Genomic DNA, 19,274 nt, shown 5'->3' with positions numbered 1-19,274 from the left:
AACATTTATCCTAGAGGATACTTCAAAAGTTACCTAGGTATTTTTGTTAAACTCATTTCAAACCAGTTTAATGATGAGAGCACCAAATTTATATAGGGGAAAAGAAAGGATTTTGTTCAATAATAAGGTTAAAAAGGAGGTGTTATTATTCAAAAGTCTCTTCTATTATTTGTTATCACTGGACATAATAGATGACAGGTGTAATCTACTTTTCATTGGTTTTAGCTACCATGGTTCTTTAGGATTTAATTTGAGACAATAATTAATATAGGATTTGAAATGTAAAGGTCAAGCAGGTAGTTGGAAATAGCAAATAGTTGGAACTCACCAAGTGGGAAAGATGGTACCGAGTAGGATTCTGACAAACTGGATACCTTTTCTTTCTTTTTTTTTTTTTTTCCTTTTCTTTTCATCACTCATTTCTCTGTCTCTGTCTTAATACTGGGGATTAAACCCAGGGATACTCTACCCCTGAGCTACACCCCCAGCTCTTTTTTCTTTTTTTTATTAATTTTTAATTTTGAGGTAGGATCTGTGTAAACTACTTAGACTGGCCTTGAAGTTGGGATTCTCCTGTCTCAGCCTCCTGGCTAGCCAGAATTACAGGTGTGTACCACCATGCCCAGCTGGATGCCTCATTTTTAAAGGAGGTAGCTGATAAACTGATTATTGTTGCCAAATCCAAACTTCTGTGACCCTCTACACTTTTTTGGGGGGCTCTGAAGAAAATGTACAAATGTGTATTTTTAATGAAATCTCCTGCTTAAATGGTGGGACTCATTGTGGAAATAAATACATAAATGTACGTAGTTGCACATATATTAGCACATGCATGTGTATATGTATGGGTATTTTAAAAATAAACTTTAAGAATAAAGTTCCTTTTTAGGAGTTGTAGATTGACAAAAAAATACAAAGGCAGTACTGAGAGTTCTCATATACCCCATACCCAGTTTTTACTATTTCAACATCTTACATAGTATGATATATTTGTTATAGTTTATTAATGAATATTGATACATTTTATCAACTAAAGTTGATATGTTATTCACACTACCTTATTTTTTTTATCTCGTGTCTTTTTTTTTCTCTTAGGATCCCATTACCTCTTAGTCATTATTCCCCTTGGCTGTAACAGTTTCTCAATCTTTTCCTTGTTTTTTGATTATGCATATACTTTTTAACTAACCTTTTCCTTGTTTTTTGATTATGCATATACTAACCTAAGAAATATATGGATGAGTCTTGTTCCATAGGTCATGATTTCCTTTTGATTTTGAATCGTTCTGTGTACCTTGGGTCCTATATAATGGCATCAGAATAGTAGGATTAATTTGATAAGCAAACTACAGAAGTAAAACCAGGTTTTCCTAGTTATTTTACTTTAACATTAAAAATTATGTAGCTCCTCGGCCTATACCCAAAGGACTTAAAAATCAGCATACTACAGAAATACAGCCACATCAATGTTCATAGCTGCTCAATTCACAATAGCCAGATTGTGGAACCAACCTAGATGCCCTTCAGTTGATGGGCAGTTTATTACTCTGCCATAAAGAATGATAAAATGATGGCATCTGCAGGCAAATGGATGAAATTGGAGAACATCATGCTAAGTGAAATAAGCCAATCTCAAAAATCCAAAAGACGAATGATCTCACTGATAAGCGGATGATGACACATAATGGGGGGTGGGGGGGGCAAGAATGGAGGAAGGAGGGACTGTATAGAGGGAAAAGAGGGGTGGGAGGGGTTGGGGGGGAAGGAAAAAATAACAGAATGAATCAAACACCATTACCCTATGTAAGTGTATGATTATGCAAATGGTATGCTGTTACTCCATGTACAAACAGAAACAACATGTATCCCATTTGTTTACAATAAAAATAAATAAAAAAAAATTATGTAGCTCTCTTTATCCTGTATAAAAGGAATTCTGATTCCAGTACTGCCTTTTGTGATTACCAGTAGACTGCAGTATTGCTTTCTTAGCTTAACTTAATACTAATCTTTAGATAGCAAGCTGTTTAGAGAAATGTTTAGGAAGGATTGAGATCTAGGGATAGGTATTTGGTTTGAAATTTTTTTCTTTCTTTTTAGTTGTACATGGCAGTAGAGTATATTTTGACATATTTATACAAACATGGAGTATATCTTACTCTAATTAGGATCCCAGTCTTGTGGTTGTACATGATGTAGAGATTCACTGCGGTGTATTTGTATATGTACATAGGAAAGTTATGTCCTATTCATTCCTCTGTCTTTCCTATTCCTGTCTCCCCTCTCCTCCCTTCATTCCCCTTTGTCTAATTCACTGAACTTGTATTTTTCCCCTTCCCCCTCACTTGGTGTGTTAGCATCCACTTATCAGAGAGAACACTCAACCTTTGGTTTTTTTGGGATTGACTTATTTTGCTTTGCATAATAGTCTCTAGATCCATCCATTTACTGGCAAAAGTCATAAAGTCATTCTTTTTATGGCTGAGTAATATTCCATTGTGTATATATACCACATTTTCTTTATCCATTTATTGAAGGGCACCTAGGTTGGTTCCATAGTTTAGCAATTGTGAATTGAGTTGCTGTAAACATTGATGTGGCTGCATCATTTTGATATGCTGATTTTAAGTCCTTTGGGTATAAACCTAGGAGTGAGATAGTTGGGTCAAATGGTGGTTCCACTCTAAATTTTCTGAGGAATCTCCACACTGCTTTCCATGGTGGTTGCACCAGTTTGCTTTCCCACTAGCAACGTATGAGTGTGCCCTTTTCCCTACATCCTCGATACTATTCATTGTTACTTGTGTTCTTGATAATTGCCATTCTGACTAGAGTGAGGTGGAATCTCAATGTCATTTTAATTTGCATTTCTCTAATTGCTGGAGATGTTTTGGTTTGAATTCTGATGGAAAAACATGGCATAGCAGGTGGGAGTGGGAAAACGGTATTCTCCATAGTAGCACTCACATAAGGGCAGGTCAGAAGTATTTTTTAGTTGTCTTTTCACCTAAACTTGGTCGAGGATTTCTATAGCTGAGATTGCAAACAGTCAGTTGGTGGAGGTGTAACAGATTAAAACCAGCAGTGCTTAACAAATTTGAATGTGTAGATAGGCAGATATGTTTTCCATTCTTCCCTGTTATTTTGGCTTCCCCTGTTTGTGTTGTCTGTTTACCTCTCATGGAAATTTTAGTTTGTGATACCTATAAAGTCTGTTCAGGAGTGGATGTATATTTCAATAATATCTGATTGGGTTTCTAGTATTATTTGCTTGGGGAAAAATTATTTGTATTAGTTAGTAGAAATAATTGATTTTATCTTTTATCTCATTGGTCATATAATTTCTGGTCCAAACTGTGACATTTTAGAGTGAAATCAGTAATTGGGCTCAGACAATAAGCACTGGCACTGTCCCAGGCAAACTGAGGCTTAGAGTTACCCTAATTATTTCTTTTTAAGATTCTTTGATATGTTTTTCTTTTTTTTTTTATCCTCTCTCTGTTTTTCTTTTTTGTGAGGGTAGAACCCAGAAGCACTCTTCCACTGAGCTAGATCCCCAGGCCTTAATCCCAGCCCTATTTATTCTTTATTTTGTGAGAGTTCTCATTAAGTTGCTGAGGCTGGCCTTAAACTTGTGATCCTTCTTCCTCAGCCTCCTTAGTGGTTGGGATTACAGGCAGGTACCACTGAACCCACTATATGACTTCATTTTTAAATGTATTTCATGCTTCTATTTAAATTGTAGTAAAAGATATAATATTAAATATACTGTCCTAATCATGTATATAGCCCAGTAATGCTAATTATATTCACATTGTTGTAGAACAAGTCTCTAGGTCTTTCACTACTTCCCTTCAGTCTCTTAGCATTCATCATTCTATCTTTTTCTATGGATTTGACTATTTAAAGTGGAATCACTTTTTTCTTTTCGTGACTGGGTTATTTCAGTTAGTAGAATGTCCTCAAAGTTCATGCATATTGTAGCATATGAAAGGATTTTCTTTTTTCAGACGGAATAACATTTCATTGTACACTACATCCAGTTTCTCCATCTTCCTTCGGCGGACATTTAGATTGCTTCTGACACTTGGCTGTTTGTGAATGGTGCTGCTATGAATGTGGCTGTACAGATGTCTCTTCGAGACCCTGCTTTCAATTCCTTTGGATGTATACCCAGAAGTGTTATTGCTCGGTCATGTAGTAGTTCTACTTTGAGTGTTTTGAAGAACCTTCATACTTTTTTCCATAGCAGTTGTATCATTTTTAAAATCCTACCAACAGTGCATGAATGTCTGAATTTTAGCCCATACTCACACTAGTTTCTATTTCTCTGTAGTAGCCAGCCTAATTAAGTATCAGGTAATAACTCATTGTACTTTAAATTTGTGACATTGAGTTGCTTATCATCCATTTGCACATCATCTTTGGAGAAATGTCCATTCAAGTCCTTTTTCCATTTTTGGACTGGGGAATGGATCCAGGGACACTTTACCACTGAACTACATCCCCAGGTTTCTTTTATTTTGTGACAGTGTCTAAGTTGCTGAAGCTGGCTTTGAACTTTTTTTTTTTTTTTTTTTTTTTTTGCAGCACTGGCGATTGAACCCAGGGCCTTGTGCTTGGAAGGCAAGCACTCTACCAACTGAGCTATATCCCCCAGTCCAGCTTTGAACTTTTGATCTTTGTGCCTCTAGAGTAGTGGAATTATAGGCATGTGTCATAGCCTGTAGGATTGCTTAATATTTCCTATATAATAACCTTTTCAGATGATTTGCAACTATTTTCTCCTGTTCTTTAGATTGCCTCTTCACCCGATTGTGTCTTTGATGCACAAGTTTTTAAGACCCTTGTCTAATTTTGCTTTTGTTGCCTGTGTTTTTGGTGTTATATCGTAGAAATCATTGACAACTCTAGTGTCATAAAGCTTCTTCCCCTGTTTTCTATTAGGCATTTTATAATTTTAAGTCTTGTGTTTGTGTCTTTGATCCATTTTGAGTTAAGTTTTCTATGTGGTTCAATTTCACTTTTAAGGATTCATTTTTATTCTTTTGTACGTGGAGGTCCAATTTTTCCAGCAGTTATTGAAAATACTGTTCTTTCCCATTGATTGGTCTTGGTACTGTCTGCTGAGATCATTTGTATACTCAAAGGTTTATTTGTGAACTTCCTGTTCAGTTCCATCAGTATATTTTGTCTTTATCCTAGATTATTGTGTCTTTGTGATGTGCTTGGAAAACGGTGGATCCTCAAAGTTTTTCTTTTTCAAAATAGTTTTAGACTTTTCGGGGTCTTCTGAGATTCCATGTGAATTTTTATGATGAATTATTTTCATGATTCTATTTCTTTATTAAAAAATGCTGTTGGTACTTTAGTGGGAATCATGTTGGCTATAGGAATAATGAATGGTAGGTGGCTTTGGGTAGTATAGACTTCTTAACAATTTTAAGTCTTCCAATCCTAGAATGTAGGATATTTTTCCTATCTACTATAATCTCTGTCTTTTTGGGGGGCAGTGTTTTGTACTTTTAGATTTATAAGTCTTCAATTTGGTTAAGTTTATTCCTAAGACTTTTACTTTTTTTGGTGCTACTGTAAATGAAATTGTTTTCTTAATAGCCTTTTTTTTTTTTTTTTTTTACTATAATGTACTTTTAATGAAACTCCTTTGGTTTTCTTCTGGCCTACTAATGGTTATTTAATATGACATTTCTAAGATCTGTTTCTTAGCTGAAGTAAGTGCAGTTTTATGCTATAGTTCTAAGGATGCAAAATATTGCTTTTCTTCAAAATTGTGAACATTTCTTGAGCTGTAGATGTATATTCTGCAAACATGTGAATTGATAATATGCAACAGTAAGGATCACACCAGTTTTCCTCCTTCCTTTGCTCCCCTCATTTCTCCTGCCCTCCTGTCCCCCCACTTCCCCCTTCCCTCCCCTCCTGCTCCCACCCCCAGTGCTCTGCCCATAAGCTGCACCCCCAGCCCTCCATGTAAAGCACTTTGAGTTCTAAACTGAATTTTACCTCTTGTATAACGCAGTGTTTGGTAGTTGAATGTGATGTGACTTTAATGTAAAGGCAATATAAAGTTCATCTTAGGGTTAAGACAAGGAATATGAATACAGAGCTTTAAAAATTATTTTCAAAAATGAAAAAGTATGATATTTATCTAAAAAGTGAATTTACATTTAAGCATTTAAGCATTAAAGAAAATTGGGCTGGGCATGGTGTGGTGGTGCATGCCTGTAATCCAGTAATCTGGGAGGCTGAGACAAGAGGATTGCAAGTTAAAGGCCAGACTAAGCAACCTAGTGAGACCCTATCACCAAAAAAAGGCTGGAGATTGGGTGGAGAGGGCCAGGGATGTCGCTCAGTAGTAAATTCTCTCTAGGTTAAATCTCCAGAATCCCAAAACAATAACAACATAATTGGGACAGGTATTTTAAAGCACAGGTCTATTAACCTTTTTCTTTAGTCAGAGTATTACTAGAAAATATAACAATTAGATAGTACTTTAACTTAAAGGAATGAAAATGAGACTGAAGTCATCTTTTCAGAATGGATTGTTTAATATGCTAATTTTACAAATTCTCCAATATTTAGAAGCCGTTGGAGTTCTGGAGTGGGTGGTAGTGGAGGAGGATCCTCTGGTAGGTCATCAGCTGGAGCTCGAGATTCCCGGAGACAGACTCGAGTCATTCGGACAGGACGGGATCGAGGGTCTGGACTTCTGGGTAGTCAACCCCAGCCAGTTATTCCAGCTTCCGTCATTCCTGAGGAACTGATTTCACAGGTATGGATCTTGCAGAAAATTTAATTTAAGACACTAGGAAGAGGTGAGGCTTAACTGAATTTGTGGGTCATAGATATGACTTTCATCATGAATTATTAAATAGGGATTTTTTCAGTATTGGTTGTGGGAAGCTGGTTTTGATAAAGAATTTAAAGAAAATTAGCATAGTATTCTTTATTTTTTATTTTAGGCTCAAGTTGTTTTACAAGGGAAATCCAGAAGTGTCATTATTCGGGAACTTCAGAGAACAAATCTTGATGTAAACCTTGCTGTAAATAATTTACTTAGCCGGGATGATGAAGATGGAGATGATGGGGATGATACAGCCAGTGAATCTTACTTGCCGGGAGGTTGGTGGATTACCATCATGGTTTTCTCATTTCTGGAGTGCTCATTGACTGAAGAATGGAATTTTAAAGTACAACTGATTTTCTAACTATTCTTTAGAGGTGGTAGATGGTTTTCACTATAGAGCTGCTTAATTTAATTGTAAAATTGCTGTAAAAGGAAAATGGGAGAATACTTTAGCTCAGTGGACTTGTATTCAGTAAAGGCATGGTTATTTATGTATGGCTTTATCCTGGTTGACATGTGACTCTGGAATATTGGTGCTTGATAACTTATTAATGGAAATAGATAATAACCAAACTGCACTTAGATTATTATTATTATTAATTTTTTTTTGTTTTTTTTTTGGCGGGACTGGGGATGAAGCCCAGGGCCTTGCAAGCACCCAGTTTACTGCATCTGTAAAGAGTTGCATCTGTAGCCCTTTTTATTTTATTTTGAGATAAGGTCTTGCTAAGTTTCTCTGGTTGGCCTCAAATTTTGATCTTCCTGTGTTAGTCTCCCTCTTAGCTGGGTTTACGTATGCATGTTACCTTACCTGACTTTCATTTAGATTTTGACTGTATTCTCTATCTTAAAAGTTCTTTTTCTCTGGTTGATAATTTAGTAAGCCGAACAAGCAACAACTATGCATCTGATGTTCCTTAAAATTTGTTAGTAATGTAAATTTTATTTCCAAGATAGTTTTTTTACCCTTAGATAATATTAATCACTGATTTTAACATATTTTAATTTTACAGATCCTTCGGTGTTCTATAGATGCCCTTTCCATAGCTGCAAGTGAAGCATATAAATGAAATATTTTTTTGTTTCTGCTTGTAGAGGATCTTATGTCTCTTCTTGATGCCGACATTCATTCTGCTCACCCAAGTGTCATTATCGATGCGGATGCCATGTTTTCTGAGGACATTAGCTATTTTGGTTACCCTTCTTTTCGTCGTTCATCACTTTCCAGGCTAGGCTCATCTCGAGGTAATTTGCATTTATTTCATTTTGACCATGGACTGGCTGCATAGAAAGATAGTAGTAGATGCACTGTATCTGAATTTGCAAAATTACAGTAGGTGAAATCATTCCGTATTAGTGTTTTTGGGTACTTTGGAATTATTTTCATTTTGAAGAGCCAAAGTAGTATCCTAGAGATGCCCTTATTTCTATTTTATTGTACATAGCAAGGGATACAACTTACCTAACTATACTTTTAATTAGGAATATGGATTCTGAACTAAAAGCAGAATTCTACTTTATAATGACATGCAGCATTCAGAAAACAGGTCTCCTTGATTAAAATAATATGATTCTTCTGTTCATTTTAAATCCTGGTTAAATGGAAGAGTGAAATATGAAAAACTTACTCGAATGAGACTGATCAATATTAAATGTATAGATAAATGTTTAGTTTATTAAAATGCTATTTTCAAAAGTTTGAAATCCTTAAAAGATATAGTACATGATAAAGGTTAGAAAGAAAACTCTGAAATTATTAAGCTGGCTTCTTTCTGTATACATTTAGTCAACTTTACCTTTATAATATAGATACTATATTTTTACTTTCTAGAATTTAAAACTGTTTGATAAAATAATAGGCAAAAAATAAACTGTATTTACTGATCATTAATAAACAGGAAAAGATGCCATGTTATATCATGACCTTGCTGCAGATACCTAGTACTTAAAAGTACTTAATAACAGACCTATTGGGTGAACTTTTAACATACTGGACGTATTATATAGTAGCTTTGAAAGTTTTGTGTTTTTTAAAAGTGTACTTTATTTTCTTAGGTGTATTAAACATTATATTTACAAATATTTAATATCTGACAAAAATAACTCCTAAATTTTTTTTTTTCTTTTTCTTTTCCTGTATTCATTTTGTATGGGCATTACTTTTAGTTTAAACCATGTAAATAGCTGGTACTAGGCCTCTTTTTGAACTGCATATATGGCAATTTTGTATGGTCCAACTATATATTGTCCCTAATCCTTAATACAGAAGTCTTAGAAAGCTTATTTTGATTACTTTATTGAAGACGTAATATATGAGCAAATGGGGGGGGGGAACTGGCTTTAAACAGTTTGTAGGCCAATTGCAGGAGAAGCGTTTTGATTAAGGAAATTCTATAGATGCTTAAAACAAAAACCTAAAACCTCAAAAAAGTATTTTTTGTTCTTCAAAATTTTCTAAATAAAACATCCATAAAAATCCAGCCTATAAAAACCACCCTAAGCGAGGGCTTGATTATCAAAAATTTCATAATTAGTTTGTTAATGGGGTTTAACCAATTCAAGTATTTTTTTCTGTTATCATCATTTTTTGGTGGAACTGTGGAATCTGTCAAGTACTTTTTTCTATCTCCTTTTTTTTTTTTTTTTTTTTTAATAACCGAAGACTTTGTAACATTCTCTTTAGTTTGCTTTTTATCTAATGTGTTGAAATTTTAATATGTGCATTTTTCTAACTTATAAAATTTATAGTATTTCTAATGAAAGCCAAAAAATTTTAACTCCATTAAAAAACTCAAAATAAAATAAAGCAGTTCTGCTCCAAAATCATATAGTTAAAATAATAGCTTGTACTAGACCACTTTTGAACTATACCATTACATAGTTTTAAAAAGTACTTAATTTTTATCCATTCACTTGAAAAGGATTAATGTTTTGAATGTTGCATGTCAGCTTTATTAGATATACATTTACATAAATTTTTGTGAGTAGATAAACTGCTGTTAGTTGCATCCTGAAGGGTCTTTACTAGAGAGTGGCTTACTTTTATCCCACTGGTGTGACCCAATTGCATACCAGTTCTCCTTCTTCCCTTAGAGAGAGACTCTGAGCTGTTGCGTGAACGTGAATCCGTTTTACGTTTACGTGAGCGAAGGTGGCTTGATGGAGCCTCATTTGATAATGAAAGGGGTTCTACCAGCAAAGAAGGAGAGCCCAACTTGGATAAGAAGAATACACCTGTTCAAAGTCCAGTATCTCTAGGAGAAGATTTGCAGTGGTGGCCTGATAAGGTATTTGAAAAAAATATTCATCCTTTTCATTTAAAAGAATTTGACAAGTTCCTTTTTGTCTCCGCTGAAGAATCTTCTGTTTTATTTATTCAGTTTTTTATACTGTGCACCCCCCTCCCCAAAGGAAAACAGAAACAAACCCACAAACATAAAGCAGTAATTGTGTTTTAAAAATCCAGTAGTACATCATCTTTGTTACTGTGTGAGTCATCTGAGTATTTGTGTTCATTGGTGCTATTTTTCTTCCTACTTGATGAAGTACATCAGAGAAATTGGGGGGAGTAGCTTTAGATAACATCACCATTCTATTCCAGGACTTCTTTTCTGGTAACAGTTACTCTAATAATGTTTATATTCTTTAGTAGAGATTTATTTTGCCAAATTTGAAATGTCAGGTGGACCTGTTTCTGTAGGGCAAGTTTGTGACCATTGATGCTGCATGCCTCAGGACAAGATGAGGGGCTGTTTTTCTTTGATTAGTTGGTGTCCCATTTTATGACAGTGAATTCTGACAGAATTTTGTTGTGAATGCTGTGGGAGACAAAGCAGTCTGAAGCGGAATGGACTGGGAGTTGTGCTTGGCATCCTGACGAGTAGAATAATGAGTGGATTTCAGAAAGCATTTAGGATTTGTTAAGTGGATTGAAATCTTCAAAAAGCCATGACTGGTGCAAGTGGGATGAGCAGATGCATCCTATTGATGGTGTATATGTTTCATTGTTTTAAGTGGTTGGTGATTTTACTCAGAGCCTTCTGTAGGTACCCGTGTATTTTTTATTCATTTTTGTGTGCCTGTTTGATCTTATTTCCAGAACTAGTTGGGTGGGAAATTTTCTTAAGCAGAAATAAACCAAAAGAAGATGGGAACCTTTAGGTTAATTACAAGTAGATAAGGAGAGTTTGGATTTGAACTTGAATTTGGGAAAATATTAACTTTATGAATTTAATATTTTTGGTGAATCTTGATGTTACTTATTTTCCTTTGCATTCAACTCATGTGGAAAACTTGAATGTAAGAGAGAACATGAATTTTAATTAGTTTCTTTGGAAGCAAAAGGATATTCTGTTTTCTCCGGCAGCTTCCAAACTTCCCTCAAATTGCATTCTTATTTCCATAAAACTGGAAATGTCCCCAGTTCTACTTTTACTTCATATGGTCGACAGTGATTTAAACCATTGAACCTTTACTCTTTTTTTTTTTTGGTACATCATTCACTATTTGCTATTTTCCTAGCCTGGATCATGTTAGAACTGTGTTTCATATTGACAGGAAGTAATAGAGGACTCAAGATATCATTTACTAGTGCCATCACATATTATTAGTCCAGGCATCTTTATTATGAATTATTCTTGTTAATGAAAGTGTTTTTGAACAGAATGAAGTTAGCAAGTCTTACTTTTATTGTGTCCTCTTTTAGATTTAGCTAGTCTTTTTTGGTCTTTATTGATAGGCATGCTTTTAGATACAGCTTGTTTCCAGAGATAGCAACTTATACTGACTGCATTATCAAATCTTGAGACTGTGTACACTTTGGGTTTATTTAGACATTGAATTAATGGAAGAAGACCAATCTGTGAAACAAGTAACAGTATCTTCCCCCCCCCCCCCCCCCAGTTAAACACCTAAGGTAAAAAGAATCATTTAAAAAGAAATCCTTTATGTTATTTAAGTTTTTGGGTTGGTATTAGGAATTGATTGAACACGGGGCACTCTATCACTGAAATATATCCCTAGCCCTTTTTTTATTTTGTCACAGGATCTCCCCAAGTTGCCAAGGCTGGCCTTAAACTTTTGTTCTTCTTGCTTCAGCTTCCCGTGTAGCTTAAAGGATTATAGGGTGCATCACTATGCCTAGAAAAAACACTTCTTATTAGTTCATGATTGAAATCTAGACACAGAAATTTCAGTTCCAGGGAGGAAAACAGGTTAAGCCCAAGTAAACTATTAAGAATTTTCACAATCATCAACAAATGTCATTAGATGCTTTTGCAGGGCTTGATGATGATATATACTTAGAATGTAAAGAGCTGTTTAAAAGGGAAATAAGACTTTTCTTTCAGGTAGCTTTAGGACAATGAAAACTATCATAATAGGGGGTGCAGGATAAGTATCATTGGAAGAAACAGGCAATAAGTGGGACCATATTGGTTTCCCAAAACTGATTGGGTGTAGTGATTCCTGAAAAGTGGAAGGTTTGGGGGAATGGCTTGGTCAAGGGTTGGAGAAGTAGGTGGAGAAAGCAGGAAAATAGGGCATTGAATGCACTTAGTACTTCTGATGGTGTGAGGAGAAACTAGCACTGTAAGAGACCAGTCCACCAAGTGCTGAGGGTCTTAAGAGGGGTCCAGAAGGATTCCAGCTTAGGACAGTTTGGGCATCATGTTTAAGTTAACAGTTGGAAACCAGAGTAAAGAGCATGTACCCATCGTTTTATCTCCTCTTAAGAAGTAGACATGATTGTGCTGAGGGAGTTGGTGCTTCGTTGAGGATCTGGTGGGATAATGATTTTTGCCTTATAGGATTTTCATAAGAATTAAATAATGACTTTGTATATATTAAGTGTAAAGAACAAGGAGAAGCATTGTCCTGTTTCAGAAAGAGAAAACAGGCATTTCTTTGAGGCTACTGAAGGTTGAGAGAGACCAGTAATAGATCTGGATATTCCCAAGTAGCTCCGTTGCAGTTCATATTTTGTGTTTGAGGTCCTCTGTTTATAATGAAGTAATTTTTCAGTTTGACTATAAAACAAGTATTTTTTCCCTTTACTCATTTTTGCAGTTTATTTTTCTTAGAATAAAAATTGGGGTTCTACATTGCTCAACACCTTATATATAAATTGTGACTATGTATGTACCTAATATTAACCTACTTCCAACAAGAATCTAAATTAAACACATTTTATGAGTCCAGCATCACCTTGATACCTAAGTCAACAAAGATAATACTAAAAAGAAAACTAATGTCCAATATTGCTAATGAACATTGATGCAGATCCTCAGTGAAATATTAGCACATGAAATAGAAGATAGCCATCATTACCAAGTGGGATTTATCCCTGGCGTGTAAGGCTGCTTTAACATATGCAAGTCAATCAGTGTGATATATCACATTAACCAAATGAAACATTAAAACCACACAATTGTCAATTGATGCAGGCAAAACATTTGAAAAAATTTAGCATCCTTTGTTGATAAAAATATTTTAACATTTTAAGTGTGGAAGGAAAAGTTTCTCAACATAATAACAGCCATTTATTAAAAATCCACAGTTGACATAATCAGTGGGAAACAACTGAAGGATTTTCTAGGAAGATCTGGTATAATGCAGGAATGCCCACTTTTGCCACTTCTATAAAAACAATGCTAGCAAGAATTGTTTAGATAAGAAAAAGAAATTAAAAGAAGTAGAATGGTCTTTCTTTGAAATCTAAAAGGAAGAAGTAAAATTATCTCTTTGTAGATACTATAATCCAATATATAGAAAATCTGAATGTTTCCAAAAAAATCTGTTAGAACTAATGATTTAGTAATGTTGAAGACTATACAACCATCATACAAAATCTAGTAGCATTTCTACATACAGGTAACCTACAACCCAACTTTAAAAAAAAAAAAAAAAAAGCCAAAACAAGAAACCAGTCATTTATGATAGAATCGAAATAAAACAAAGCCTTAGGAATGAATTTAACCAACAGGGTGAAAGATTTACACACCGAAAACTATAAAACATTGATGGAAAGAAATTGAAGAAGATGCAAATAAAAGATACCCCATGTTCATCAATTTGAAGAGTTAATATTGTGAAATGTCCTTAATACCCCAAACAATACACAAATTTAATGCAGTTACTATCAAAAGTCCATTGGCATTGTTCACAGAAGTAGCAAAGACTATCAAAATATGTTGGTCTACAAAATATTTAAGTAGCCAAAGGAATAACTAAGAGAGAAAAAGTTGAAGGCATCACACTTCCTGCTTTAAAATTATATTATATAGCTATAGAAGTCAAAACAGTGTGGTGTTAATTTGTATAAAAATAGAAACAGCGGTGGAACAGAATAGAGAGCCCAGATATAAATCCCAGCATGTGTGGTCAGCTTAATTTCTACAAGGGCATTAAGAGGACACCATGGGTGTCCTCATTATTATCTTCAGTAAATAATGCTGAGAAAATTGGATTTCCACATACAAGAAAGAAAGGAAGGAAGAAATTGAACTCATCTTAGACCATACACAAAAAAAACAATGGAAATGGATCAAATACCCAAACAAATGACCTAAACCCAGAAAACTCCTAGGAAAGAATATAAAAACTCCCTGATATTAGCCTTGGTGATAATTTCTTGATATCATACTAAAAGCTTAGGTTATATAAGCAAAAATTAATAAATAGGACTGCATCAAATTAAAAAACTTCTGCACAGCAGAGGAAACAAAAGGAAAAGGTAGCCTATGAACTTGGAAAAAATATTTATGTACCACTTATCTAATAGAGATTAATATCCAAAATTTAAAAAACAAAAATACTCTTACAGCTCAATATTAGGAACATAAAATAGACATGACATATCTTATGCTACAAAGCAACTCTTAGTAAAAACAAAAAACGGAGATAAAACTGCATTTTATCAGATCATAATGGACTGAAATTAGAAATCAATGATAAAATAAAAAAATTAAAGCTACTTGCATTAACATATGGAGATTACATAATATGCTATTCTTTCTATTTTCTTTTCTTTTTTTGTTTTTGTTTTTCTTTCGGCTGGGGATTGAACCCAGGGACTTGGGTTTGTGAAGCAAGCACTCTACCAACTGAGCCATATCCCCAGTCAATAATACACTATTGAGTGGTGAATGGATACTAGCAGAAATCAAGGATGAAATGAAAAAATCCTTAAAGGAGAATATCGTTACAACATATTAAAATCTGTGGGACACTACAAAGGCTCTACTGAGAGGAAAGTTCATTGCATTGAGCTCATTCATTAAAAGAATAGAAAGTCAACAAATAAATGACCTAACATTACATCTCAAAGCCGTAGAAAAACAAGAACAAATCAACACCAAAAACAGAAGACAGAAAATAATTAAAATCAGAGCTGAAATCAATGAAATTGAAAGAAAAGAAACAATTGAAGAAATTGACAAAACAAAAAGTTGGTTCTTTGAAAAAAATCAAAATTGATATACCTCTAGCCACATTCACAGAGAGAAAAAGAGAGGAAAACCAAATTACTAAAATAACGTTATGAAAAAGGAAATATCACAGCAGATATAACTGAAATACAGAAGATAATTAGAAATTATCAATGTTTATAGCAACTCAACTCACAATAGCTAAACTATGGAACCAACTCAGGTGCCCTTTAGCAGATGAATGGATAAAGAAACTCGTATATATGAACAATGGAATATTATTCAGCTTTAAAGAAAAATGAAATTCTGGCATTTGCTGGTAAATGGATGGATGGATTTAGAGAATATCATGCTAAGCGAAATAAGCCAAACCCAAAAAACCAAAGGCTGAATGTTTTCTCTGATATGTGGATGCTAATTCACAATAGAACAGCGGGCGATAGGGAAGAATATGTTACTTTATATTGGTAGAGGGGTATGAAGGGAGCGGAAGGGAAATGGGGGTAGAAAGGATAGTAGAGTGAAATAGATATTACTATTTCCTCATGTACATATATGACTGCATGACTGATATGATCTTACAATATGTTTAATCACAAAAGTGAGAAATTACATTCCATTTATGTATGACCTGTCAAAATGTATAAATGGATTCTACTGTCATATACAGCTGATTAGAACAAATTAAAAAATTTAAAAAAAGAAACATAACCTAATTAAAAGATGCGCAAAGAATTTGAACAGACATTTCTTCAAAGAAGATATAAAAATGGCCAGCAGATAGTGTGAAAAGGTTCTCAACATCACTAATCATCAGGGACATGCAAATTAAAACTACCATAAGATGTCACTGCACTTCACAAGTTTTAGGATGACTATTACCAAAAATACAAGAGATGAGTTGACAAGGGTATGGAGAAAAGGGAACCTTAGTATATTTTTGGTAAGAATATAGTTTGGCACAGCCATTATGGAAAACACTGTGGAATTTTGTGTAAAGGGTAAAAATAGAACTACCGTATGGCCCAATAATTCATCTGAGTATATACCCAAAGGAGATGAAGTCACTGCCTACTGAAGATATGTACCCATATATATATTCACAATAGGCAAGATTAGGAAGCAACTTAAATGTCTGTTGATGGATGAATGGATATTAAAACATGATACATGCACACACTGGAATATTATTTAACAGGAGGGAGATTCTGTTACTTGCTTCAGTGGACCTGGAGTACATGCTAAGTGAAATAAGCCAGACACAAAGAGAAATATTTATTACCTGATCTTACTTATGTGTAGAATGTTTTTTAAAAAGCCAAATTTATAGAGAATTAACACTGATTACTATAGATGGGGAGGAAATAGGAAGATGTAGTCAAAGAATATAAAGCAGCCTGTGTACATTTGTAGGATAAACAAGTCTAGAAATCTAATGTACCCAGGAAGATTGTAGTTAATAAAATTGTATTAGGGATTTTTGTCACACAAAGTGAGATGACTGATACGTTAATCTACTTCAGTATAGTAATATTGTGTGTATCCCATGATGCCATGTTACAAACCTCAGATAGTTAACAGAAATCCATGTTTGGTAAATTTGCTAAACATTAAAACTTTATGCTTTCTAACAAAACAATTTAAAGGATGCACCTGCTCTTCTGTATTCCCTGAGTTCCCAGGAATGGTTGGTTATTGTTTGGTGGATGAAAAAGAAAAATGATCCAGCAAGTAGGGACTGTTTAATAGCCATACCTCTTACTGTTCTGGATCCATTTCATATCATCTAGTGGACATAATAAATTTATTCTCACCAGTCCTTTGAATTGTGAGGTTCTAAGTCATTCTGGTTCTTTGATTGGTATTGAAAAGAAATGCTCATGGCCTTTGACTCCTTGTTATGTAAATTTTTTTGTGCAGCCTTGTTAAAATGAACTGATCAAACTTGTTGGTTGTATTGCTTCACTTTTGTGGTTTCCACACCGATGAGAGACAGCTAAGGCAGAGGGTTCTAGAAGTGGAAGTTGGGTAGAGGAAGATCTTCTTCTTATTATTTTTTTCTTTAAACTGATACTTGGAAGCTTCCAGGGAATACTGTTAGTTAGATGTGTCATAAACATAGTTTAATAATGAAATGAGCAAAATGAGAAATGATCATAAAAAGAAGAGAAACTAGGCATAAGGAGAATAGAGAAAGGAGGAATGAAGTATGAACACACATGGTTGGCCAAATTCTGATTGCATAGTGTAACTTTTTGTTGTTATTCCTTTCAATCATAGAACACAGTATGTTGCATTGAGTGACAGGATTGGGACTGGAACTTAATGGTTATCCTAGTATTTGCTGATGGTAGGATATTAGGCAAACAAAAAGGGTTATGGAAGAACAGAATATTTAGGAATAGAAAGACCAACCTTTTCAAAATATAAAATTCTAAATTTAAGTAGGTCAGCAGGAGTTCATGTTACTGGGCTACTTGCTTTTTCTTAAGTTTTGGCCACTAAATTATTCCCATCATTTTTAATAGTTTCTTTCTTCCCTTTGGGGAGGGACTCTTGCAATTATTCAGTAAGTTGTAGATTTAATAATTAGATTAAACCTTTAATGATGCAATTTTTGCTTAAAAAAGATGCTGCCGGTGTGGGTAGGGGACACATTCCTATAATCTCAGCGGCTCAGGAGGCTGAGGCAGGAGGATCGTGAGTTCAGAGCCAGCCTCAGCATCCATAGTGAGTCCTTAAGCAACTTAGATCCCGCCTCAAAATAAAATACAAAAAGAGCTGAGGATGTGGCTTAGTGACTGAGTGCCACAGGGTTCAATCACCAGTACCCCAAACAAACAAAACCAACAAATAAACTATGAACCACTGTTTTTTTTAAAGAGGTAGGGCCTATCAACTTTTTCTAGTTGGTATAAAGCAGGCCCCAACTTATTCAGAAGCAGCAAGTAGTATTTTATTAAGACAATAAAGATATTGTTTTCTATGATGTTATGAAATGAGTGAGCTGAAATATACTGTTATTTTTTGTATATTTGATTATTTTATATTTCTCTAAATACAAATACGTTTCTTTTATGTGGAAAGATTTGAAGCAGCAAGAATAGGGGACTTTTTGGCCATGTTTCCCAGGCTGGTGGTTGTACCATCCATCCACACTTGTCTGTAGTGGGTTTTCAGGGCCTCATTCAAAACTTAACCATCCTAGGGAGCATTGGCCTTTCTCTGAAGCATGAGGCAAGTCAGTCCTGAGAGGGCCTCTTTACTGTGGGATGTTTTGTTCAGGAGTATATATTGATGTAGCAAGTCCTTTACTTGAAGATGTAGTTAAGGTTCATTTGTTCATTCAGCAGTTGGTAGGTGTGCTCCTTTCTGTGCTGTGTGCCAAACTGACCTGTAGTAATGTAGAGGCGACTGTGCTGTGGAACTTCCCATGAGGAATTCAGTGGGGAACATAATTATGTGTGCTGTGTTCATAACATGGTCAGTGCTAAACTAAAGGTGTGCATAAAGTTCTGTAGGGGTCTACAACGGAGACTGACTATACCACCTGATAGATTTGGCAGGACCTTCATAGAGATGATGACATTTAAGCAGCAGCAGTGTGTGTGTGTGTGTGTGTGTGTGTGTGTGTGTGTGTGTGTGTGTGTGTGTTTGATACTAGAGATTGAACCCAGGGAAACTTAATCACTGAGCCACATCTCTAGCCCTTTTTATTTTTTATTTTGAGACAGGGTCTAACTGAGTTGCTTCGGGCCTTGCTTAGTTGCTGAGGCTGGCCTCAAACTTGTAATTCTCCTGTCTCAGCCTACCGAGCTGCTGGGATTAAGGTGTGCGTCATCATGTCTGGCTAAGCAGCAGTTTGGGGGCTAAGTAGGCATTGTTGAGGAGGCAAAGGCATTCCAAACATCAAGCATGGGCCTAGGGTCATAAAAGATGTGTTTGTGGAACTATGAAAAGTTCAGAGTTACCACTCTATG

General features: G+C 34.9%; 1 protein-coding gene across 1 annotated transcript in view; it reads left to right on the top strand.

Moving 5' to 3' along the window:
• Nucleotides 1–19,274, top strand: part of LOC306643471 (E3 ubiquitin-protein ligase UBR5-like) — a 174,176-nt gene that overhangs the window by 48,820 nt on the left and 106,082 nt on the right. Inside the window, 4 exon segments of the mRNA XM_079109617.1 lie at nt 6,604–6,793; nt 6,984–7,143; nt 7,964–8,113; nt 9,962–10,155. Of these exon segments, the coding sequence (XP_078965743.1) occupies nt 6,604–6,793; nt 6,984–7,143; nt 7,964–8,113; nt 9,962–10,155 (694 nt within the window).

This window comes from Sciurus vulgaris (genome assembly GCF_902686455.1).
Source record: "Sciurus vulgaris genome assembly, chromosome: 1".
In the NCBI taxonomy this organism is placed as follows: domain Eukaryota; kingdom Metazoa; phylum Chordata; class Mammalia; order Rodentia; family Sciuridae; genus Sciurus; species Sciurus vulgaris.
This window is presented reverse-complemented; position numbering and strand designations above follow the sequence as displayed.